The sequence below is a fragment of the Dasypus novemcinctus genome, chromosome 1, assembly GCF_030445035.2.
Source record: "Dasypus novemcinctus isolate mDasNov1 chromosome 1, mDasNov1.1.hap2, whole genome shotgun sequence".
NCBI lineage: Eukaryota > Metazoa > Chordata > Mammalia > Cingulata > Dasypodidae > Dasypus > Dasypus novemcinctus.
Genome location: NC_080673.1, coordinates 208,508,150 through 208,532,402, shown reverse-complemented (window position 1 = coordinate 208,532,402; position 24,253 = coordinate 208,508,150). Strand labels below are relative to the sequence as shown.

Below are 24,253 nucleotides of genomic sequence, written 5' to 3'. Positions count from 1 at the left end.
AGCGCGAAGAAGTGGGTGTACCCGCAGAAGCAGGCGGGACACGCAGAGGGAGCGGGCAGGGCCTGCAGGGGGAGTGGGCGGGAACCCGCGCTGTCGCCGCGTGGGGAAGGGTCTGAGAGGGGGGCGCGGGCGGGGTCTCCGCAGGCTGACCCTGCGCAGGAGCCAAGAGGCGGCAGGTGGGCGCGCGCGCAGGTGCCCGGGGAGAGGGGAGTGGGGACCGGGCCTCCCGCTGAGCTGCGGGGCGGCTGCCGATGCGACCCCAGGAGGATCCGGGCGAAGCCGGAAAAGAATCGTGCGGCCGCGGCCGGGGGCGGGCAGGAAGCACGGTCCCTGAAGGTTTCCGGGGGGCCCTCTGGATCCACCCCAGCCCACGGGGAGGGCCGAGGCTCAGGACTTCCGACCAGGGAAGAGCCCTGCGGGTGGCGGCGCCGGGCGGGCTCAGGAGCGGCCGCGCAGAGACGACCACCGAGCGGCAGCCGCTCTCCACCGCGCCGAGGCTGCCCGCACACTCGCGGCTTCCTCGCTGTTACTCTGTCGTGGCCGCCACGCGTTGGACTCGCGGGACGCTCTGCGGCGGCCTCTGTGCTCACTCCGCACCCGGCGAAATCCCAGTGCCTCCCCCTCTGCCCGGGGCACAGCTCCCCTCTGCGAGCTCAGAGCGCAGGCAGACTCCTGATGGCACGCCGGGTCCTTGCACGCGGTGTCCCCGCTATACGCCGTCTCCCCGCACCCCAGCATCCTCTGCTCGCCCAGTGGGACCCACAGTGTCCCCCGTGTCCACCCAGTGTCCCCCCACCCCTTGAGTCCCCCTTGCCATGACCCCACCGCGGGTTCCCCACATCCCAGAGTCCCCACATGCCCAGTGGGTCTCCTTGCCCAGTGACCCCTTGCACGTCCCTCATCAAAGGCAAAACGTGCGGCTGTCGATGTTGGCGAGGAGCAGGGGAGCCTTTATTTGGTGCAGAGGTGAGCGCCCTGAAACGCCAAGGCGAGCTCCCGACCGGCCCCTCGCTGCGCCCCGCGCCGCCACCTCCCTGGCTGCGCGAGCAGGGCGCACTCGGAGGCGCGCGCTAGGCGGGGCGCAGAGCGGACCGCGCCCGCGGCCTGCGTCCAGGGCTCCTGCGCGCACTGGTGCCCGGCCTGGCCGGCCTGAGGGCCTCTCTCCGGGCGGTGGGCCTGCCAGTGTCCTGCAGTGCATGCGGGCACCGGGGTGGGAGCCACCGGAGACGACCTCCCGGAACGGCCGCGGCGTGCACTGCAGCGCCATCCAGACGCGATGAGTGGGCGCCCACGCAGGGCCGCGGGGTCTGAAGCAGAGACGAGGGCGGAGGGTTCTACCGGCGCCCCAGGGGCGTAGTGGGCCGTGCGCTGCGCAGCCTCCCGCGGCCTGGGGAGGGCGCCGCGGCCCTTCCGTGCAGAAGCGCGCGCCCCGGCGTGCCCGCTCCGGCCCTCCCTCGGGCCAGGAAGGTCGCGCGAGTGTGCAGAAGGCGAGACCAGCCCGTGCCGCGGCCACGGCGCGCGGCGGCTGGCGGAGGAGCCCGGGCGACCCCGGAGCGGGCTCTGGCCTCAGACGCAGTTGTCGGGGACACACTCGGCGTCCTCGCGGAGCTCGGGGCAGGGGCTCCCGTCGTTGGCGGGCGGCAGGAGCACGTAGCGGGTCCTGAGCTTGGTGCCCAGCTGCCCGCACGGGCCTCCGCACAGCCCCCAGGACGACCACGGGGACACCTCGCAGTCCAGCGGCGTCTCGAGACCTGCGTCCAACACAGAAGAGAACCCGGGCGTGAGAAGGGGACGCGGGGCCCACCCCGGCGTGCCCGAGGGAGGAGGCTTAACGACAGGCCTGTCCGTGGGAGGAGGCCTAGCGACAGGGCCGCCCCCCCCCCCTGCGCCGGGCCTTCCCAGCCGGGCCTCAGCGGTTTTCCCAGAGGCGCGTCGTCATCCCCTCTGGGCTCGCAGTTTCCGTGTCGTTGTGGCTGGTGTTTTCTATTTCCCATCAGTTTTCACGTGTCCATTTGTTTTTTTTAAAAAAATCATCTGTTTTGTGTTCTGGTTAAATCATCTTGAACTTTTCATTTTTTTCCGAAAAAAAAAGAAAAGGTGAAGATGCCCATGATGCCAAGCCGAGGCCCACGCGAGCCCACAGACCCGTTTCTGCCTCTCCCTTCCCAGGCAGGTGCCCCCAGCGCCACCTGGCCGCCCCCTCTGGCTGGCGGCTCCAGCCTCTGCTCACATCCTGCCAATGCCCGTTACCAGCTCTGCGACCTCCAGAAAAGGCCACGAGTGTTCGGGGAATTGGGGAAGGAAGAGAGAAAGTGTGGAAGGGGTCAGCGGGAGCCCTGGGGACAGGCCTGGGGTGCTCCAGAGGACTCCCCAAGCGCCTGCAGGCCTCCCTCTCCCCAGGGGAGAACTGGCGGCGGGAAGGCGTGCCTAGAACTGTGGCTGAGAGGGCGGCTTGGAGCCCGCCCGCCTGGGCAGGAGCTCGGGGCCGCCGGCGCCTGGAGACCTTGGTTTCCACACGCAGCTCAGTGTCTGAAGGAAAGTCGCCCAGCCTGGCCCCCGCCTCCTGGGGACAGTTATGGCGTTCGATGGGCTAGAGTGTGGCAGGTGCTTGGCGGGGCCTGGAAGACTGTTGGGTCACCCTGGGCGGGCCTGAGAATGGGGCGGGAAGGAGGTGGCACCCAGTGTGTCCCCCACAGCTCACCCGTGCCCCCCGAAGCACTCACCAGAGTGGGCCCTGGCCAGGCTCTGCCTCTTTGCCCGGGGAGCTTGAGGGTGGGGGGAGATGTTAGCCAGGACTCCCTCTGTCTCCCCACACGACCACGGGGCAGGGGCCGTAGGGGACCGGAGACCTGAGGCCAATGGGACACTGCAGCCTGAGAAGCAGGAGGCGGCCTAGAAGCTGTGGCCCCACCGGGCCGGACGGAGAGAGGGCCTGGGGTCAGCACCGGCTGGGCAGGGCAAGAGCTGCGGGAACGCTCGAAGGGTGAGCGAGGCACCAGTCTTGCTTTCCTCCCGAGGCCTTGGATGGTGGGTAAAGAAGGGACAGCTCCATCCTGTGCCACATGGGTGGATTCACCAAACACAAACGAGGTGGGTCGCTTCCCCGCTTGGCAAGGGCCCCCCACAGGGAGGCGGGGGCCTTCGCGGCCTGCTCGGGCTCCTGGCACCCTTCCTGCCCGGCACACCCCACACACGGGCACACTGTGCTGCCCCCATGTGCCTCCCACCAGCCCTTCCTCCTGGAAGCTGCCGCTGCGAGCGAGCCCCTCAGGCCGCACCCCTCTCTCCCGCCCCACTCCTCCTCTGTGAGGCAGACCCCACACCTGTCCCCACCGTGCCAGGCTCGATGGCCCTCGAGGGTGGGCGCAGCTCCAAGACCACGGCTTTCTGGTGCCCAGCACGGTGCCTGGGGCATTGCTGATGCCCAGTAAATGTCGGTGGAATGAATGACTCACACGTGTCCATCTGGACTGGTGCATTCACACAGACAGATGGGAGGACAGTGCAAGAGCAGGAGCAGCAAAAACTCCTAGCCAAGATGGGGTGGGCAGTTGGCACCACAGTCCAGTATCTGAGGCTGGAGGGGCAGGCGGTCAGCACCATGTCCAGTGTCCGAGGACTGGAGGGGAGGGTGGTCAGCACCATGTCCAGTGTCCGAGGGCTGGAGGGGCAGGCGGTCAGCACCATGTCCAGTGTCCGAGGGCTGGAGGGGCAGGCGGTCAGCACCATGTCCAGTGTCCGAGGGCTGGAGGGGCAGGCGGTCAGCATCGTGGTCCAGTGTCCGAGGGCTGGAGGGGCAGGCGGTCAGCACCATGTCCAGTGTCCGAGGGCTGGAGGGGCAGGCGGTCAGCATCGTGGTCCAGTGTCCGAGGGCTGGAGGGGCAGGCGGTCAGCATCGTGGTCCAGTGTCCGAGGGCTGGAGGGGCAGGCGGTCAGCACCATGTCCAGTGTCCGAGGACTGGAGGGAGGGTGGTCAGCACCATGGTCCGGTGTCTGAGGGCTGAGGGGCAGTGGTTAGCACCGTGGCCTGCTGGCCGAGGGCTGGAGGGGCAGGCGGTCAGCATCGTGGTCCAGTGTCCGAGGGCTGGAGGGAGGGTGGTCAGCACTGTGGTCCAGTGGCTGAGGGCTGTCCTCTGATGAGGGGCAGGCGGCCCAAGATCAGAGGGGGCACTGCAGAGAGGCCAGCTCTGACTCAGAACGAGGGAGAATGCCCCAACAGTGGAGTGGGCCTCAGTCTCGTGTGGTTCACGGCGTTCCAAGGCTCCCTCGTTGTCCTCGGTCAGGTGAGCCTGACCTGTCCAAGCCTCTCGAGTGTCTGGGACAGTCTCCTGAGCCTTCCTGACCTCCACCATCGCAGGGGAGTGGGGTCTGCCCTGAGCAGCAAGAACCAAGAGGACTGAGCCCATTGCTAATGAAGCTCTTCAGTGTGCAAAATGTTGGTGAATCCCATTCTTCCACAGGAAATACCCATGTTATTATAATGTCAAATGGCCAAAGACACCAATTTTTAAAAGATTTACATGATCTTTGTAGCCAGTTGAATTTTCATCTTTCATTTTGGTTCCTTTTCAGTGTAGTAAGAATGAAAACCAATCCTGAACACTCCAACATTGATGGTGCCCTCGCAAAGGGTCCTGGGTGGGAGACTTGGGCCCTCAGGTTTGCCCTCAAGATGAGGAGTTGCCTCAAGAGCAGAGGGCCACTCCACAATGGGGAAACAATGGTCTTCAGTCCTGCAGATGCAGCCAGGCTGCCCTGTCTCCAAACGAAGTGCTGGAGGGCTTTAAACTGGACACTCGCTCCTTGTAGTGAGTCAGAAGCTGCAGAGCCCTGAGCCAGCAGGAAACGTAGCCATTGCTGAATTGAGACCTTGTGATTTTCCATAGGATCTGGGCTGTGAAACTATCCTATGTCCAGAAGTGAAAGCGCAGGTTCTCGCCATGGGCAGTGATGCCTCTGCTAAAATCTATTGCTCCCTTTGAAGTTCAGATGGGATCCAAGACCTGACTTAGGAAATTTTCCCACTTTTCCTCCCTATAAGATACGGAATACAGATTGCATATAGCTACATGTTTCTTGAGACTGTATGGAGACTTCTATGATTGTTCACCACTAAGATATAGTAGAGCAAAATGTGTTCAATTGCAAGTATTTTGGATGAGTTAGATCACTCATTTCAGGGTTTCAACCAACCAAATAGTAAATATTTAAAAAGTAGAAGGATTATGGGAAGATGGCAATATAGGAAGCTCCAAGAATCAGTCTTTCCTCCAAAACAACTACTGAGTTGACATCAATTGTCTGAATCAATGATTCTGGAACTCTGGAGTCTAGTGGAATACTTGCATCACCCAGGAAAGAGCTGATTGAAGACCCCTGTGATTTCGGTAAATTTTGGCGAATTTTGTGTTTTGCGCAGTGGCTACCCTCCACCCACCCCCCCCCAATCACATTGCAGGCAACGGTGGGACTGCAGCTGCATTCCTGAGGTGGCTCGTCGGTGCCAAGGTTGCCCTTAACGACCTTGTCCTCCAAAAGCCAGGGCTGTGTGTTTTGATGCTGATCACTACCTTTGACTGCTGGGGGCCACTTTAGAGAGTGACCGTTGTGTCAACCCCCACAGGCTGGAGCAACAGGGAGTAGATTCAGAGATAGTATCTTCTTCTCCTTTCTCTGTCTAGGAGTAAAAATCACTTGGAAAAGTAACAAACAGAAAGCTCCATCCCTCAAGAAGCCAAAAAACAGCAATCCCCAAAGAGTGGAAGAATTGGATTTCCCAATATACCACAAAATACTCAGAATGTCTAGTTCTCCATAAAAAACTTATGAAACATCCAAAAAAATCACACAGGAAGTATGGTCATTCACAGGAAAAAAATTTGGCAGACATCATCTCTGAGGAAACTCACACATTTGAGTCAAAGATATTAAATCTGTCTCAAATATGTTCAATGCGCTAGAGAAAACCATGAACAAATAACTAAAGGAACTTTTGAAAAGCTTTCTGAACAGATTAAAGAAATATAAATCATAAAAAAGAAACCAAACAGAAGTTTTGAAGTTGAAAAGTACAATAATTGAAATAAAAATCTCATGAGAGGGATTTGACAGCTGATTTGAGTAGGCAGAAAAAAGAATCAGTGAATTGGAAGATAACTGAAATTATCCAGTGTGAGGAGCAGAAAGAAAAAAATGAACAGAGCCTGAAGGGTCTATGTGCAACAACATCCTCTCAAGGTCATAGGGATCACCCTCCAGTATGGACTATATGTTATGCCACAAATCAAGTATTCCATTATGGTCAGGAACATACTTTGTATGGTTTTAATATTTTTTATTTAATTTTATTTATAATTAATAAGACAACCAATGGGTCAAAGAAGAAATCACAAGGGAAATTAAAAATTATTTAGAGATAAGTTAAAGTAAAAATGTAAACTACCAAAAATTAAGGGATGCAGCAAAGACAGTGCTCAGAGAGAAATTTAGCTGTAATTGTCTATATTATAAAAGAAGAAATATCTAAAACCAATAACCTAATTTCACCTTGAGGAAACAGAAAAAAAGCAACTAAACCCAAAGTTAACAAAATAAGGTAAATAAAGATTAGAGTGGAATAAATTCAACCCACAATAGGAAAACAATAGTGAATCAATAAAACCAAAAGTTGGTTCTTTGAAAATGTCAATGAAAAAATAGATGAGCTGCAAATAAATAAAATCAGGAATGAAAATGAGGTAATTACTCCCAACCTTATATGAATAAGAAGGATTATAAGAGATTTCTATGAAAAATTGTACCCCAACAAATTAGACAACCTAGATGAAATGGACAAATTCCTAGCAAAACAAAAGTTATCTTCTCTGATGCAAGAAGAAATAGAAAATCTCAACAGAACCATAACAAGTAAAGTCCATCAGTAATCAAAATCCTGCCAACAAAGAAAAGCCCAAAACCAGATGGCTTCCCTGCTGAATTCCACCAAATATTAAACAAGAATTGACACCGATCCTTCTCAAACTCTTCCAAAAATAGAGGACATAGGATAGTTTCACACCAATGAGGCCAACATTACCCTGATAACTAAAGCCAGATAAGACATCACAAGAAAAAATTACAGACCAATATTCCTCATGAATATAGATGCAAAAATCCTCACCAAAATACTTCCAAACAATATATTAAAAATATTATACAACATGACTAAGTGGAATTCATCCTGGATATGCAAGTATGATCAACATATGAAAATAAACACTGAAATACATACATTAATAGAATGCAGGGATAGGGGAGGGAAGAACTGGTGGAACATGGGCCATTTTTGGGACATTGGAATTGTTCTGAATGATATTGCAATGACAGATATAGGTTATTATACATTTTGTCAAAACCTATAAAATTGTACAGTGCAAAGTGAAAACCATAAATTAAACTATACACCATAGTTAGTAGCAATGCTTCAATATTTGTTCATCAATTGTAACAAATGTATCACACTAATGAAAGATGTATTTAATAGAGGAAAATGTGAGAGGGGGAAGGGTGGAGTATATGAGACTACCCTAAATTTTCAAAGTAACTTTTCTGTAATCTAAAAATACTTAAAAATCCATTTAAAAAAATAAAGCTAGAAATTCCCCCATTTAAAAAATAAAAAGAATGGAAACACACACAAACGTTTGACAATTCCACCATGCTTCCATGATAAAAACCATAAACTGAGAATAGACGGGACCTTCCTAAACATGATAAAGGGCATGTATGAAAACCCCACAGATAACATCGTATTCAATGGTGGAAGACTGAAAGCTTTCCTCATATGATCAGGAACAAGACAAGGATGCTCATTTTCACCAGCTACTCAACAGTCATTGTACTGGAAGTCCTTGCCAGAGCAAATAAGCAAGAAAAAGAAACGGAAGGCACCCAAATTGGAAGGGAAGAAGTAAAACTGCCCATTCACAGATGGCATGATCCTACATAGAGAAAACCCCAAAGAATTCATAGGAAGCTTCTGGAGCTAATTAATGAATTCAGCAAAGTTGTAAGACAAGTTAAACACCCAAAAAGTGTTTCCATACACAAGTAACCCCAAAAAAAGAAATTAAGAAATAATTCCATTTACAATAACATCTAATGGAATAAAATACCTAGAAATAAACTTAACCAAGGAAGTGACAGGCTTATACACAGAAAACTACTAAAACATTGCTAGAAGAAATTAAAGAAAATTAAATAAATTAAAATATATATCATAAGAGAATATTGTTAAAATAGCAATACTCCTCAAACTAATCTACAGATTCAATGTAATCCCTATCAGAATCCCAATGGAGAAAATATTTGGGGTGGGGGTGGTGGGGGAGAACAAAAGCTTGCCCTGCCTTTGGTCCAGATCCCTGCACCTGCTGGGGGAGGGGGAGGAAAAGAAGGCATGTGTGGCTGGGCCCTGAGCCTCAGCAGAGCTGCAACACCCGCTCTCCAGCTCATCGGACTCAACTGGGACAACTAACAAGGAGGTGAGGCTAGACAAGCACCACATCAAGGAACAGGGAGTCTACACCTGCAAGCAAGAGAGTCCCTCCATCAGCCAGACAGGATCGAGGCCCCCTCTCAATCAGAGGTGGAGTGGGCATCACCATTCCAGAACCCTGAGGACTGGGGAATAAAATATGGACTAGAGTAGACTTACTGGTATTCTATTATAGACTTATTGTGTTTCTAGCAGTGGAAGAAAGTATATCACTGATGTGGAGAAAGTGGCCACTGGACGTGGCTGAAGGCAGGGAGAGCAAAAAAGAGTTATAAGATGGGAGCATTTTCAGGACTTGGAATTTTCCTGAATGACTTTGCAAAGACAGATACAGGACATTATATATCGTGTCATAACCTACAGAATGGAGTGGGAGAGAGTGTGAACTGTGATGCGAACTATAATCCATGCTGTGTGGCTATGGTCCAAAACGTATGCATCAAATGCAATGAATGTACCACACTAATGAAAGAAGTAGTTAATATGGGGAAAAGTGGGAGGTGTGGGGAGTGGGGCATATGGGAATACCCTATATTTTTTAATGTAACGTATTGTGTAATGTACGTATCTTTTAAAAATAAATTAAAATATATTTATTTATTTATTTTTTTAAAGATTTATTTATTTATTTAATTTCCCCCCCTCCCCTGGTTGTCTGTTCTTGGTGTCTATTTGCTGCATCTTGTTTCTTTGTCCGCTTCTGTTGTTGTCAGCGGCACGGGAAGTGTGGGCGGCGCCATTCCTGGGCAGGCTGCTCTTTCTTTTCACGCTGGGCGGCTCTCCTCACGGGCGCACTCCTTGCGCGTGGGGCTCCCCCACGCGGGGACACCCCTGCGTGGCAGGGCACTCCTTGCGCACATCAGCGCTGCGCATGGCCAGCTCCACACGGGTCAAGGAGGCCCGGGGTTTGAACCGCGGACCTCCCATATGGTAGACGGACGCCCTAACCACTGGGCCAAAGTCCGTTTCCCTAAAATATATTTAAATATATATATATCATAAGATAATATTGTTAAAATAGCAATACTCCTCAAACTAATCTACAGGGAAACAGACTTGGCCCAGTGGTTAGGACGTCCGACTACCACATGGGAGGTCCGCGGTTCAAACCCCAGGCCTCCTTGACCCGTGTGGAGCTGGCCCATGTGCAGTGCTGATGCGTGTAAGGAGTGCCGTGCCACGCAGGGGTGTCCGCCGCGTAGGGGAGCCCCACGCGCAAGGAGTGCACCCCGTAAGGAGAGCCGCCCAGCGCGAAGGAAGGTGCAGCCTGCCCAGGAATGGCGCCGCCCACACTTCCTGTGCAGCTGACGACAACAGAGGCGGACAAAGAAACAAGACGCAGCAAATAGACACAGAGAACAGACAACCGGGGGAGGGGAGGGAATTAAATAAAAATAAATAAATCTTAAAAAAAAAAAAAACAACACCTTAGGGAAAAAAAAAACTAATCTACAGATTCAATGTAATCCCTATCAGAATCCCAATGGAGAAAATATTTGGAAATGATATATCTTAAAAGGGTTTAATATCCAGAATATATGAAGAACTCAACAACAACAACAAAAAACAATAAAAAGTGGACCATGGAATTGAATTGAAATTCCTCTAATGAATATTTAAATGGCCAATAATTATATGCAAAGATGTTCAGCATCATTAACTATTAGAGAAAAGCAAATTAAAACTGCATGATACCATTTCATACCCACGAGGATGGCTAGTATTTTTTAAAAACTGGAAGTAACAAGTGTCAGTGAGCACGTGGAAAAACAGGAAACTTCACACATGTTGGTTGGAATGTAAAATGGTGCAGCTATTATGGAAAACAGTTTGATGGTTCCTAGAAAATTAAACATAGAATTACTATATGGCCCAGCAATTCCACTCCTAGGTATATAACCCAAAGAACTGAAAGCAAGGACTTGAACAAGTATTTTATATCATTGTTTATTGCAGCATTATTCACAATAGTGAAAAGGTAAAAGCAACCTAAGTGTTCATCAATGGATGAATGGATAAATAAAATGCGGCATATCCATACAATGGAATTTTGAGCCATAACAGGAAGTAAAGTGCTAGTCCATGCTACAACATGGAGAACTTTAAGACGTTGTGTGAGTGAAGTAAGCCAGACACCAAAAGACAAATATTGTATTATTTCTCTTATATGAAATACTGAGAAGAAGCAAATTCATAGAGGCAGAAAGCAGAATAGTGGCTGTCAGGGGTGGTGGGAGGCGAGAAAAGGGAGTTATTGCTAAATGAATACAAGTTTTGGTTTAGGATGATGAAAAGAGCCTGGAAATAGGTACTGGTGAAAGTACCACAGCATTTTCAATGTATTTAATGTCACAAAACTGTCCACTTAAATGGTTAAAATGGGGGAGCAGATGTGACTCAGACACTTGAGCACCTGCTTCCCACATGGGAGGGCCCAGGTGTGGTTCCCGGTGCCTCCTAAACAAACAAACGCAAACAAGCAAAACAAACAAAAATAACCAACTCAGTGGAGCGACTGGCTCAGCAGCTGAGCATTGCTCCCAGCATACAATCCACCAAAACAACTATCTAAATGGCAGAAACTGTCTGAATCAACTATTCTGAAGCTCTGGAGTGTAGTGGAACACTGGAGCCTCCAAAGATGAGCTGGAGGAAGTGGCTGGAAAATTGCGATAAAAACTGGTAATTTCACCCCACCTAAAAGGGCTACCATTCCCCTTCCTGCAGGCAGCTGTGTGGACGGCAGTCCAGGCTCCTGGTGCAGCTTGCTGGTACCAGGGTGGACTTTAAAGGCCCAGTCCTCCAAACTCTGAGGCAGGACGGGAGTGTTGATCTGATTGCTGGTCACTGCTTCTGATCAGCTCCTTGGGATTGCTGGGGGGCAGCGTTGAGGGGGGTCATTGTTCAGACCTCCCTCAGGCAAAAGCAACAAAGGAATCTTAAAGACACAACCCCTCCTCAAAACTGTGGAAGCAGGGCTGCAGTAAGTGGGTAAGTGCCTGAGTCAGAAAACTTGAAAGACCAGAGGAGCTCCTGGCCCCCTCTGGCCATGTGGTGTGGAGCCAGGCTGTGCCCCCACTGTGGGTCCTCGGCCCTATTCCAGAGGGAGCAGAGCAACCCCGTGCATCCTGGGGTACCTGTACGTCGGTGCCAATCTGTCAGGTGGGAGGACTTGTCTCTCAGGCTTGCCCTCCCAGAATGTGTCCTGAAGGCAGAGAAGCAGCTCTCAGACAGCTAAAGCAGTGTAGGATAAAAGTCAAAGCAGCCTAGGGCAAAGGATCACCTGCCTTAAGTCCACAAGAGAGCACCCAGGAGGAGTGAAAGTCTATTTCAGAGGGAGTAGAGGGGGCTTTCCAACTCCTATAAACAATAAATGGGATTTCTTAAGGCCATGAGCAAGCACAAGACCCAGGATAAGACAGAGAGGACCCTGATGTCACACTCACCTTGAGCTAAGTTCTAAAGGAGAACTCCAGACAAAGTAGATCCAATTTGCAAAGACTGTGAAAGATGCTTTCCGCTTTGCTTTGTTTGTTTCGATTAGTTCCTGGCACCCAAGGAAATCTCTGCCTTATCACTAGCTGGATTCAAACATAGGGAACAGATAGGACAGGGTCTGAATCCCAGAGTTGAAAGATTAAATTATTAAAATGTACAGTGTGCAACAAAAGATTACAAGACAAACAAAGAAACAGGAAGGGATGGCTTATTCAAAGGAACAAAATAAAAATCCTGAAACCATCACCAAAAAGGATCAGACTTTGGACATACCAAAAAAAAAAAGATCCTTAGCATACTTAAGGAGATAAAGGAAAACACAGAGAAAGAATGAAAGAACATGAGGCAAACAATGAATAATAGTATGGGAATCTCGTGAGATTCTCAATAGGAACCAATCAGAAATGCTAGAGTTAAAGATCACAATAGCTAAAAAGAAAAATTTCCTAGAGTGTTCCAAAAGCAGATTGAAGATGACTTTGGAGACAAGACATTTGAAATAATTCAGGCTGAGGTGCAGAAAGAAAAAAGAATAAAAAAGAGTAAACATAGCCTAAGAGACCTGTTTAAACACCAGGAAACCAAGATACACATTGTGGGAGTCCTAAGAGAAGAAAGCAGGAAAAGGACAGAAGGAATAATCAAAGAAATAATGGCAGAAAATGTCTCAAACTTAACAAAGAATATGAATATGTACATTCAAGAAGTCCAACAAACCCCAAACAGGATAAACTCAAAGAGAACTATGTCTAGATACATAGGAATCAAACTGTCCAAAGTGAAGGACAAAAGAGAGTTCTGAAAGCTATAAGAGGAAAGCAACAAATTATGTACAAGGGACTCTCAATAAGATAGAATGCTGATTTCTCATTAGAAACCATGGAGGCAAGAAGGCAGTGGGAAAAAATATTTAAAGTGCTGGAAGAAAAAATTGTCAAGCAGGAATATTCTATCTCACAAGACCGTTTTCAAAAATGAGAGTGAGATTAAGACCTTCCAAGATAAACAAAAGCTGACGGAGTTCATCCCAGTAGACCTGCCCTACAAGTAATGCCAAAGGAAGTTCTTCAGAATGAAAGGAAAAGACAACAGTGTTTCAAAGCATCATAAAGAAATAAGACTCTGGTAAAGATAATCGTAATGGTAATTATAAATGCCAATACTATTTTACTGAATTTTTTAGTATATAACTCTACTTCTTACTGTTTCCAGGTTCTAAAATACAAATGCATAGAAAGCAATGATAATTCCATGGTTCTGGAATACCATGTAAAAAGACATAATTTGTAACAAGTTCAAAAAAAAATGAGGGAGAACAGATGGGCATCAGAACAGTGTATATTTTTCTATTGATATCAAGTTGGTAGCAAATCAAATCAAATATTATTGTTATAAATTCAGGATGTTAAATTTTAAACCCATGGTAACCACAAAGAAAATGCGTGAAAAATATATCCACAAAGAAATGAGAAGGGACTCAAGATAGTATTATAAAAAAAAATTAAATATATATGACAATAGTCATTAGCAGAAAAATAGAGGTTCCAAAAAGGTATAAGACTTACAAAGACAAAATAGCAAAATGGCAGAAGAAAGTCCTGCATGATAAGCAACTGTTTTAAATATAAATGGATTAAACTGTCTAGTCAAAAGGTAGAGATTGGCAGAATGGATTAAAAAAATATATGACCCAGTGATATGGTGTTTACAAAAGACTCACCTTAAATTCAAATATACAAATAGGTTGAAAGTCCAAGAATGGGAAAAATAAATATACCATGCAAATAGCAACCAAAAAGGAGCGTAAATATCTAGTATCAGCTAGAATAGACTTTTAGTCGAAACAGGAGAGACAAAGAAGGTCACTATATACTGACAAAAGGGTCAATGCAATAAGAAGACATAGCAATTATAAATATATATGCACCTAACAGCAGAGCCCCAAAATATATAAAGCAAATATTGACAGATTTGAAGGGAGAAATAGACAGTTCTACAATAATAACAGGAGACTTCAATACACCACTTTGAATAATGGATAGAGCATTTAGACAAAAGATCAATAAGGACATAGAAGACTTGAATGATACACTAAACCAAGTGGACCTAACAGACATACCTAGAACACTTCAGCCAACAGCAGCAGAATACACATTCTTCTCTAGCATACACGGATCATTCTCCAGGAAGATCACATGTTAGGTTATAAAACAAGTCTAAGCAAATTGAAAAATATTGAAATCATACTATGTATCCTCTCCAACCACAATGGAATGAATCTAGAAATCAATAACAAAATAAGAAATGGAAAAATCCCAAATATGTGGAAATTAATGTACCTTTAAATAACCGATATGTAAAAGAAAAATCACAAGGGAAATTAGGAAATGTCTTGAGGCAAATGAAAATGAAAATAAAACATAGCAAAACTTATGGAGTGCAACAAAGACAGTGCTGAGAGAGAACGTAATAGCTCTAAAAGCTTACATTAAATAAGAAGAAAGATTTCAAATCAGAGACTTTACCTCACAACAGGAGGATCTAGAAAAAGAAGAGAAAGCTAAATGCAAAGGAAGTAGAGGAAGGAAATAATAAAGATTAAGGAGGAAGCAAATGAAATAAAGAATGAAACAACAATTAGAGAATCAACAAAACAAAAAATAGGTTTTTTTGGAAAAAATCAATAAAATCAACAAAGAATACCAGAGAGAGGACACAAATAATTGAAATCAGAAATGGAACAGGGAACATATTACCAACCCCACAGAAATAAAAAGGATTATAAAAAGATATACTATGAACAACTGTACATAAACAAATTAGATAACCTAGATGAAATGAATACATTTCTAGAAATATGCAAACTACCTATACCAATACAAGAAGAAATTGAAGCTCTCACCAGAACAATAACTAGTAAAGAGTTTGAATCAGTAATCAAAACCTCCCAACCAGAAGTGAATGTAGCTCAGTGACTGAGTGCTTGCTTTGCATGTACGAGGTCCCAGGTTCAATCCCCAGTACCTCCTGGAAAAAAGTAGGCTATCCCAACCAACAAAAGCCCAAGACTGGGTGGCTTCACAAGTCAATTTTACCAAATATTCCAAGAAGAATTAATACCAATTCCGTTCAAACTCTTTTTAAAAATTGGAAAGAACACTTCCTAACTCATTCTATGAAGCCACTATCACTCTTATACCAAAGTCGGATGAAGCTATCTCAAGAAAAGAAAATCATATCCCAATATCTCTATAGACGCAAAAATCCCCAACAAAATACTAGCAAACCTAAAACAATTGCACATTAAAAGATTTATACGCCAGAGTCACGTGGGATTTACCCCAGGTATGCAAGGTTGGTTTAACATAAGAAAATACATTAAAGTAATACACCACATTCACAGACAAAAGGAAAACAAAAAACACATTATCATCTCATTGACACAGAAAAGGCATTTGACAAAATCAGCATCCTTTCTGTATAAAAACACTTAGAAAACTAGGATTAGAAGGAAACTTCCCCAACACAAGACAGGTCACTTATGAAAAACCCACAGCTAACATCATACTCAGTGGTGAAAGACTGAAAGCTTTCCCTCTAAGATCTGGAACAACTGTTTTCAACATGATACTGGAAGTTCTAGCCAGAGCAGTTAGGCAAGAAAAAGAAATAAAAAGTGTCCAAATTGGACAGGAAGAATTTAAGCTTTCCCTATTTGCAGATGATATGATCCTTTATCCAGAAAATCCTGAAAATCTCCAGCAAGCTACTAGAGCTAATAAATGAATTCAGCAAAGTGGCAGTGTAGTGTACAAGATAATATCCAAAATTCAGTAGTGCTTCTATATAATAGTAATGAACAAGTGTTAACTCCCCATTTCCTACAAAGGAACACAATTTCTTTCTTAAAGAAGAAATCAAGAAAAAAATTATATTTACAGCAGTGGCTAAAATATTCAAGTATCTAGGAATAAACTTAACCAAATATGTAAAGGACTTAACATAGAAAACAACAAAAGTTGCTAAAAGAAATCAAAGAAGACCTAAAGAACTAGAAGAATATTTTGTGTTAAAAGATTGAAAGGTTAAATATTGTTAAGATGCCAATTCTACCCAAAGAAATTTACAGATTCAATGCAACCCCAATCAAAATTCTAACAGCTTTCTTTACAGAGATGGAAAAGCCAATCATCAAATTTATGGAAGCTGCCCCATATAGCCAAAGCCATCTTGAAAGAGAAGAATGAACTGGAGGACTCCCACTCCCTGATCTTAAAATGTATTACAAAGTGACAGTAATCAAAATAGCATGGTACTGGCTCAAGGATAAATATGGATAGGCTAATATGGAATCAAATTGAGAGTTGAAAAATAAATCCTCACATCTATGGCCAACTGATTTTTCACAAGGGTGCAAAGATCACTCAATTGGGAAAGAACAGTTACTTCCACAAATGGGTCTGGGAAAATTCGATATCCATAAGCAAAAGAATGAAGATGGACCTCCACCTCATACCATATACAAACATCATCTCAAAATAAATCAAAGAACTATAAACTCCTGGAAGAAAACATAGGGAACTACCTTCAGGACCTTGTCTTAGGCAACGGTTATACTTTACACCCAAATCACAAGCAACAAAGAAATAGATAAATGGGGCCTCATCCAAGTTAAAACTTTTATACATCAAAGGACTTTATCATAAAAGTAAAAAGACAACTTACAGATGAGAGAAAATATTTGGAAACCAATAAAGGTTTAATATCCAGAATATATAAAGTCCTACAACTTAACAACAAAAAGACAACCCAATTAAAAATGGGCAAAAGAACTCAATAGACATTTCTGCAAGTAAGATATACAAATGGTCAAAAAACATATGAAAAGATGTTCAATATTATTAGCAATTAGGGAAATGCAAATCAAAACCACAAGACGATATCATCTCATACCCACTAGAATGACTACTATTAAAAATGGAAAATTACAAGAATTGGAAAGGATGTGAAGAAATAGGAATACTCGTTCATTGTTAGTGGAAATATAAAATGGTACAGCTGTCATGGAAGACAGTTGGGCAGTTCCTCAGAAAGTACAGAATTACCATATGACCTGGCAATCCCACTTCTAGGTATATACCTGAAAGAACTGAAGCAGGGACTCAAACAGGTATTTGCACACTGATGTTCATAGTGGCATTACAATTGCCAAAAGGTGGAAGCAACTCATGTTTCCATCAATGATCCAAGTATCTACATACAATGGAATAGTATTCAGCCATAAAAAGGAATAAAATTCTGATACATACAACAGCATGGGTGACCTTGAAGAATCAAGTGAGTGAAGTAAGCCAGACACAAAAGGACAGATATTATGTGATCTCACTGATATGAAACAATTACAATAAGCAAACTCACAGAGTCAAAATCTAGAATAGTTTACCAGGGCTGGGGCGGGGGTGGGGAGTGGGAGTTAAAACTTAAATTTTGTCTGTCTGCTCACTGTTTGCTTGCCTTTTCTAGGAGGTACCAGGTACCGAACCCTGGACCTCCCACATAGGAGGTGAGTGCCCAGCAGCCTGAGCCACATCCACTCCCCTTAATGCTTACATTTTCAGTTTCTGTTTGGGGTGATGGTAAAGTTTGGTAATGTATGACGGTGATGGCAGCACAACATTGTGAACATAATTAATAGCTCTGAATTATACATTTCAATGTTGTCAACAGGGGAAATTTTAGGTTGTATATATGTTACTAGAACTAAAATATTTTTAAAAACATAGGCTTATACAACTCAAGCAGTGCACACTAATGTAAACCACGGACTATAGTTAACAGTACAATTATAACAATATTCTTTCATCTAGTGTAAAAAAATGTACCACATTAATGCAAGGCGTTAGTAATAGAGGTGTGTGGGAACTCTGTATCATCTGCATGATTTTTCTGTAAACCTTCAAATTTTATAATAAAATTAATTAATTTTTAAAAATCCTTCTGGAGAAGACAAAGAAGGACCAAAAACCTGTCACATATTGGAGGATCCTGATGAGTCATGATGACTAAATGCAATGTGGAATTTTTATGGGATCCAGGGACAGAAAAAGGACATTGGTAGAAAACTGGTGGGAGCGGAAAAAAAGTCTGTGGTTTTGTTTTTTTAAAGTCCCCATGACCTTTTTTTTTGGAAAAGAAAAGCCGATCCTCACAGTGATACGGAATTACAAGGGACACCAAATAGAAAAAAAAAAAATCTTGAGAAAAGAGCAAATTTGGAGGACTTACACTCACCAATTTTAAAACTCATTACCAAGCTACAGTAATCAAGATGTGTTATACTGGTATACTGACCTGAAGACAGAAATATGGACCAATGGAAGAGAACTGGGAGCCCAGAAACCCCACACTTCTGCGACCAATGGGTCTTCTCCAAGGGTGGCAAGTCCATTCAATGGGGGAAAAGTCATTGCAACCGTAGTTCTGGGACAACTGGAAATCTACACGCAAAAGAGTGAAGTCGGACCCCTACCTCTTACCACAAAGGAAATTTAACTCAAAACGGATCAATAACTTAAATATAAGAGATAAATCCATAAAACTCTTGGAAGGAAACAGAGTTAAATCTTTAAGACCTTATATTTGGCAATGGATTCTTAAGATATGACATCAAAAACACAAGCAGCAAAAGAGAAATAGATAAATTGGATGTCCTCAAAATTAAAAACCTTTGCACATCAAAGGGCAGTATTAAGAAAGCATGACAACTTAGAGAATGGGAGAAAATATTTGGAAGTGATATATCTGATGAAGGTATCCAGAATATATATAGAACTCCTTCAACTCAACAAGAAGACAAACAGTCCAACTTTAAATTGGGTCAAGGGTTTGAACAGACATTTCTCGAAGATGATACACAATAGCCAACAAGCATGTGACAGGACACTCAACATCACTAGTCATTAGGGAAATGCAAATCAAAACCACAGTGAGATGCCTCTTCACCACCACTGGTGGAGGACTTGGAACCCATTTGGTAGTGGGAATGGAGGATAGCGCAGCTGCTGTGGAAAACAGTGTGATGTCCCTCACAAAGTTAAACACAGATTTATCATACGGACCACAACCAACTTCTAGGTATGTACCCAAAAGAGTAGAAAGCAGGGACTTGGACAGATACTTGCTCTGATGTTCACAGCAGCCGTTATCCACCACTGCCAAGAGATGGGCGCAACCCCAGGGCCCCTCAGTCAAGGAACGGGTGAGCGCGTGGTCCGCCCACGCCAGCGGTGTCAGTCAGCTGTAAAAAGACGGGCAGTGCCGGCGCAGGCTGCGCGTGGAAGAGGACATCACGGCGAGTGAAGAAAGCCAGACACGATGGACGCGTGCCATGTGATTGTCCTCACGTGAGGAATCTAGAGCAGTCAAATCCATTGAGACAGAAAACAGTTTTGGTTACCGGGGGCTGGGAGCGCTGGCGGGGAGGTTATTGCGTAACGGTACAGCGCGACCGTGGGAATGTTCTGGAAAAAGACAGCGGTCCTGATCACACAACGTTGTGAACGTGCTTAATGCCATTGAATTGTAAGCTTAAATGTGGTCAAAATGGTAAAAATTGGTGTACATTTCCATACAAAAATGTTTAAAAACGATTGTGATGAATGCCATGAGGTTTTGAAATTGCTTACAGACTCGGGCTCAGGCGGCTGGAGAGCGGGTCCCGGGGCCTGGGGGGGCCAGGAGGCTGCGCGTGGAGCCGGCCTCGGCGCAGGCCCGGCCGAGGAGGAGCTCGGCCTTGGCACCGGGGCCAGGGGCTCTGGGCTCGCCCCTTTTCCTGCCACGGCGCGGCGGGCGCAGGCGGGAGAGGCCCAGAGCGCAGTCTGACCAGCCGCGGGGCAGGACCGGCCCTCCCCACACCGCGCGGGCACGCGGGGCCCCTTGCCGGCGTGGGGCCTTGTTTACGAAGCCGCGCCGGGGTGTGCAGAGCCGGTGGGGGTCGGCGCCCGTTCCGGGCTCCCCGAAGGCGGGCTCCTCCTTGGGGAACTCTCTAAGGGGCTGCTTTGAGGATGGGCGAGAAGGTCCGCGCTGCGACGTGCCCTGCGCGAGGGGCCCTACCCGGAAGCGCTCCCGCCCGCCCCGAGTCTCCCTGGGGCCTAAGCCTGGGCTCTGAGCGCCCCGGAATCAGGGTCCCACGGAGGCTCCGCCCTGGTGCGCGGGGGCGGCCCCTCCTTGGCGCCGCGCGGCCGTTTCCGCCCTGCTGTGCGCCGCGCCGGGAGGAGGGGTGCGGGAGACCCCGCTGTTACCTGGATAAGTGTCGATCTCGTTGTGCCTGCCAACCAGGTCCGGGGTGGGCGGCACGAAGGCTCGGGGGCGCTGCGGGAGACGCACCAGTGTCACTCTGGCGATGGGGGGCAGGGACTTCAGCCGCGGGTAGTAGAATGAGTTTGCGGGGTGGCTTGGAGAGGAAGCCGTGATCTGGGGCGTGAAGGAGGAGGAGCTGGCACCCAGGGCTGAGAGCCCCAAAGCGCACCTGCGCACACGGCGCCCCGCGGGGTCAGAGGGCCCCGGCCCGGCCTCCTGCTCCTCGGACCCACCCGCCAAACGCCGCCGACAAGCTCCGCGCCAGCCGCGCCCTGGCCGCTGGGGAGGGGGCACCCTCGGTCTCCACCCCAGGCGCCAGGCGCGCCGACGGGAGCGGCGTCGCAGCTGCCCTCGCAGCTCCCTGCACCTGCCGCTCGCGCCCGGGGGCGCCGGGCAGCTGGAGGCGCCTGCGAAGCGCGGCCTCTCCCCGCCCCGCTGCGGGGCGCGGGGCTCTGGCCCCAGGCTGGCGGCAGCCGCTTTCCTGCTCCAGTGCGCGCGCAGACGGGCGGAGCGCCCCCGTCTCCCACCCCCGCTCTTCGGGGGGCACGAGGAGCAGGGCTGCCTTCTAGAACGGGAGCCGAATGCCGGGGCACCGAGCGGGCAGCCCGCGGCGGGCAGGAGCTCTGCCCAGGGACCCCCGCGGGCCGGGCGGCGCGGCCACAGCCAAGCCGCCTCCTGCCGCTCCCGGCTCCGGACAGCGGCCCTCCAGGGCGAGCGGGCGGCCGCCGCCTCACCGCGGTCACCGGGGCCTGCGGGATGGTGGCGAAGTTGGGGGAGGAGAAGGTGAAGCCGCTGTCCGTGCCCGCGTCGTAGGGCTGAAGGTCCACCGCCGCCTGCTCCTTCCAGCGGTCCCCGTCGCACAGGTCCAAGCTGTCGACCCCCACAAACCAGTCAGGGCTGGGCACGATGCGCACCACGAAGGACACCTGGGGGGGGGCAGAGGGACAGTGAGCCCCAGCGGACGCGGGCCCTGGAGACCCTGCGGCGGCAGAGCCCGCGCCCCGCGCCCCGCCCCTCACCAGCGAGCGCCGCGGGTCGGCCTCCAGCTCGGCCGAGGCCTGCCCGGTGCCGCTGGGGACGGCGGGCGCCGAGAACACGGCGTGCACACTCTGGAGCTTCTCTCCCGCAGCCTCGATCTCCCTCATCAGCGCCCACGCCTCGCCCTTCTCCGCGAAGTCCCGCAGCCCGTTGCTGACGTACTCGTCCTTCTTCCACATGCTGTAGTCGGAGCTGTGAGTGGCCCCTGGGGGTGAGCCGCCCCGTGAGAAGGCCCGCGGCCCCGCCCTTCCCTCCCAGTCAGGCGCGCCCCCACCCCGCCGCAGCCCTGCGCCCCCTGAGCTCAGGCAGCCCCCAGCCGTCCTTCCCGCCTTGAAGTAAATGCACCTCGGGTGGGAACTGGGGAGCAGGCCTGGGCCGTGACCCACGGGGGGGGGGGGGAGGGGGCTGCACTTACCCAGGAGGGAGGACCACTGGGCAGGGGGGCGGAAGAGGGGGTACTGCTTGGGGAAGGCGGCCTGGCTCCACTTGCCCGTGAAGGTGATGCTGTACCTGGCCCGGGGCCAGGCCGTGCAGCTGGCGTCTCCCCGCCGGGGCAGGCCGGTGGCGGGGCCCAGCGCGGCCAGCAGCAGAGCCAGGAGCACCCTGCCCAGCGGGCCGGCGGGCCGCAGGAGCGTCATCGCCTGCAAGCAGAGAGCGGCGACCACGCGCTGGACCCTGGGTCCTGAGGTGCTCCCTGGGACGCACGAGAGCCTTCTGGGGGGCTCCGGGGGCGTCCACATGGGCCTGCACACCCCTCAGGGCACCCTGTGACCCTCCTCTGGCTGAGAGGGTCTCTGCGGAGAGAGCAGAGGCCCCACCTGACCCCATCAGGAAGTAACGCAGCCTAAGGTCATGCACCCACCAACGGGGTCAGCAAACATTCCTGCAAGCAGCCAAAGGCGCACGGGTGCCTCTGGAGTGGTGGGGGCTGCAGGCACCCCTGGCCAGGCAGTTAGGCTCCCGGGTGTGGCCTGAGCACACACAGCGCTCCCCTGTGCTGCTCGCAGGACACCGCCGCTTGGCTGAGGGAAGTCGGTGACCTCAGAACACACACGAGGCAGACGGCTGCGACCAGAGCTGGACCTCGGCCCCGCTCCAGGCTGGGCTCCCTCTTGGGGGCACGGGTTCTGGGCCAAGGAAAGGTGGCCAGTGGGCCGGCCCCCTCGGGGTCTGCGCATCCTGGGGACGCGGCGCACATGATACTCACCAGGCAGGAGAGGCTGGAGAGCGGGCAGCGGGGCAGCGGGGGAGATGGGGGCAGCAGACAGAGCCGGACAGCGGGCAGCGGTGCAGCCGGGGAATCAGGGCAGCCGGGGAGTCGGGGTACTGGGAGAATCGAGGCAGCTGGAACGTCGGGGTAGCCGGAGAATCGGGGCCGCTGGAGAGTAGGAGCGGCCAGAAAGTCGGGGCAGCGGAGGGCAGCGGAGAACAGGCGCGGCTGGAGAGCCGGCGCCGAGAGCGGGCAGCAGATGGGTCCGCCCAGGCGCTGGTGCGGCCAGAGTCCTTTTATGCCTGCGGAGGGCGCCCCGGCCAATGAGGCTGCACCGCCCTGGCCCCGGGAAAGGGCAGCGGGGCCAAGGACGGCGGACGCAGCGCCGAGGAAGGGAAGCCGGCCGCCGCCCCTCCCACCCTCGGGGGGCCGTCCGCACCCCTTTCTTTGTCTCCTCCCATCCCGCCCTCTGCTTCCCTCCTCTCCTTCCCCTTCGAACCCCCTCCTTTCCCACCCCGCGCCCTCACCGCGCGCCCCTCGCGGCCACCCAAGCGGCCTGGGTGCCCGCAGACAGCCGAGCGCGGGGCTGGGAGCCGGGCCTCTCGCCGGCTGGGTCGCGCCCTGGAGCCCCGGACCGTCCCCGCAGGCCGCCGGCGGCGCAGGCCGAGCTCGCGGCCTGAAAGCGAAGCGCTGGGTGTGGCCGGGGAGCTGGGGCTCCCGGCGCGGGGTCGCTGGCCCTGGGGCTCGAGCTGGGCCGGCCTGTGGGAGTGCGCTCAGGGCCGTGGGGGCGCAGCGCTCGGGGAGGGCCCCCGCTGCGGAGAGGGCCACGCAGCGCCGCGCATCCTGAGGCGTCTCGGGCGCAGAGCCGCAGGCGCACGGCGGGAAACCCGTCAGGGTCCCAGAGCCGGGAAGCGCAGTTAGAGACCTCGCGGCCCGCGGCTCTGCGCCCACTCTTCAGACTCGCCCAGGAAGCTTCAAGCTTAAAAAAAGCAGAGGCTGAGTTTTGGAGCCAAGATACAGCTCCCCATCTTCAAAGAGAGAGAAAGGGATAATTAATTAATGGAAGCGACAAGAATGGAATGCAACAAAAGCCAGTGCTCTGAGGCGCATCTGGATGAACTCAGCCCCCCAGGACTGGCCTGCAGCCCCCAGGACTAACACCGGCTTTCCAGCAGCTGGACCCCGGGACGGGGACAGGAAGGCCTCTAAACCCAGCGTTCTCAAAGTCTTTGGCCTCGAGACCCCTTTACCCTCCTAAAAACCCCTGGGGACCCCAGAGAGCGTTCGTTTGTGTGGTTTATATCTATCAATATTTACTATAGTCGAAATCATAATAGAAACGCTTACAATACTTTTTATCCACTAAAAATAACAAAACAGCATGATGTTTTAGGAAAATAACGATACATTTCAAAAGAAAAAAACACTGAGAAGATGTTTCCCAGTTTTGCAAACCTTTTAAGTGTCTGGCTTAATAAAAGACATCTGGATTCCCCCGTCGACTCCAGCGTTTAATCTGATGATGTGTTGGCTGACGCCTCTGAAGAGATCCAGCTTTTCAGGACACATAGTTGGAAAGCAGGGCATTTTAACAGCCTTCTCGTGTGCTTGCG

The 24,253-nt window shown here is 49.9% G+C and overlaps 1 protein-coding gene across 2 annotated transcripts; it reads right to left on the bottom strand.

Moving 5' to 3' along the window:
• Positions 1 to 925: 925 nt before the first annotated feature.
• Positions 926 to 23,588, bottom strand: SPON2 (spondin 2). Of its 2 annotated transcripts, none has more exons than XM_058301816.1 (7): positions 23,168 to 23,588; positions 22,638 to 22,942; positions 21,846 to 22,071; positions 21,412 to 21,635; positions 21,127 to 21,318; positions 20,335 to 20,506; positions 926 to 1,751 (listed from the first exon to the last, which is right to left on the bottom strand). In XM_058301816.1, exons 3-7 carry the CDS (start codon positions 22,066 to 22,068, stop codon positions 1,567 to 1,569), a joined length of 996 nt encoding a protein of 331 aa, XP_058157799.1. In that variant the 5' UTR covers positions 22,069 to 22,071; positions 22,638 to 22,942; positions 23,168 to 23,588; the 3' UTR covers positions 926 to 1,566. The 2 variants fall into 2 exon arrangements, with proteins under 2 accessions (XP_058157799.1, XP_058157806.1); XM_058301823.1 differs by having other exon boundaries at positions 23,188 to 23,409.
• Positions 23,589 to 24,253: the final 665 nt, after the last annotated feature.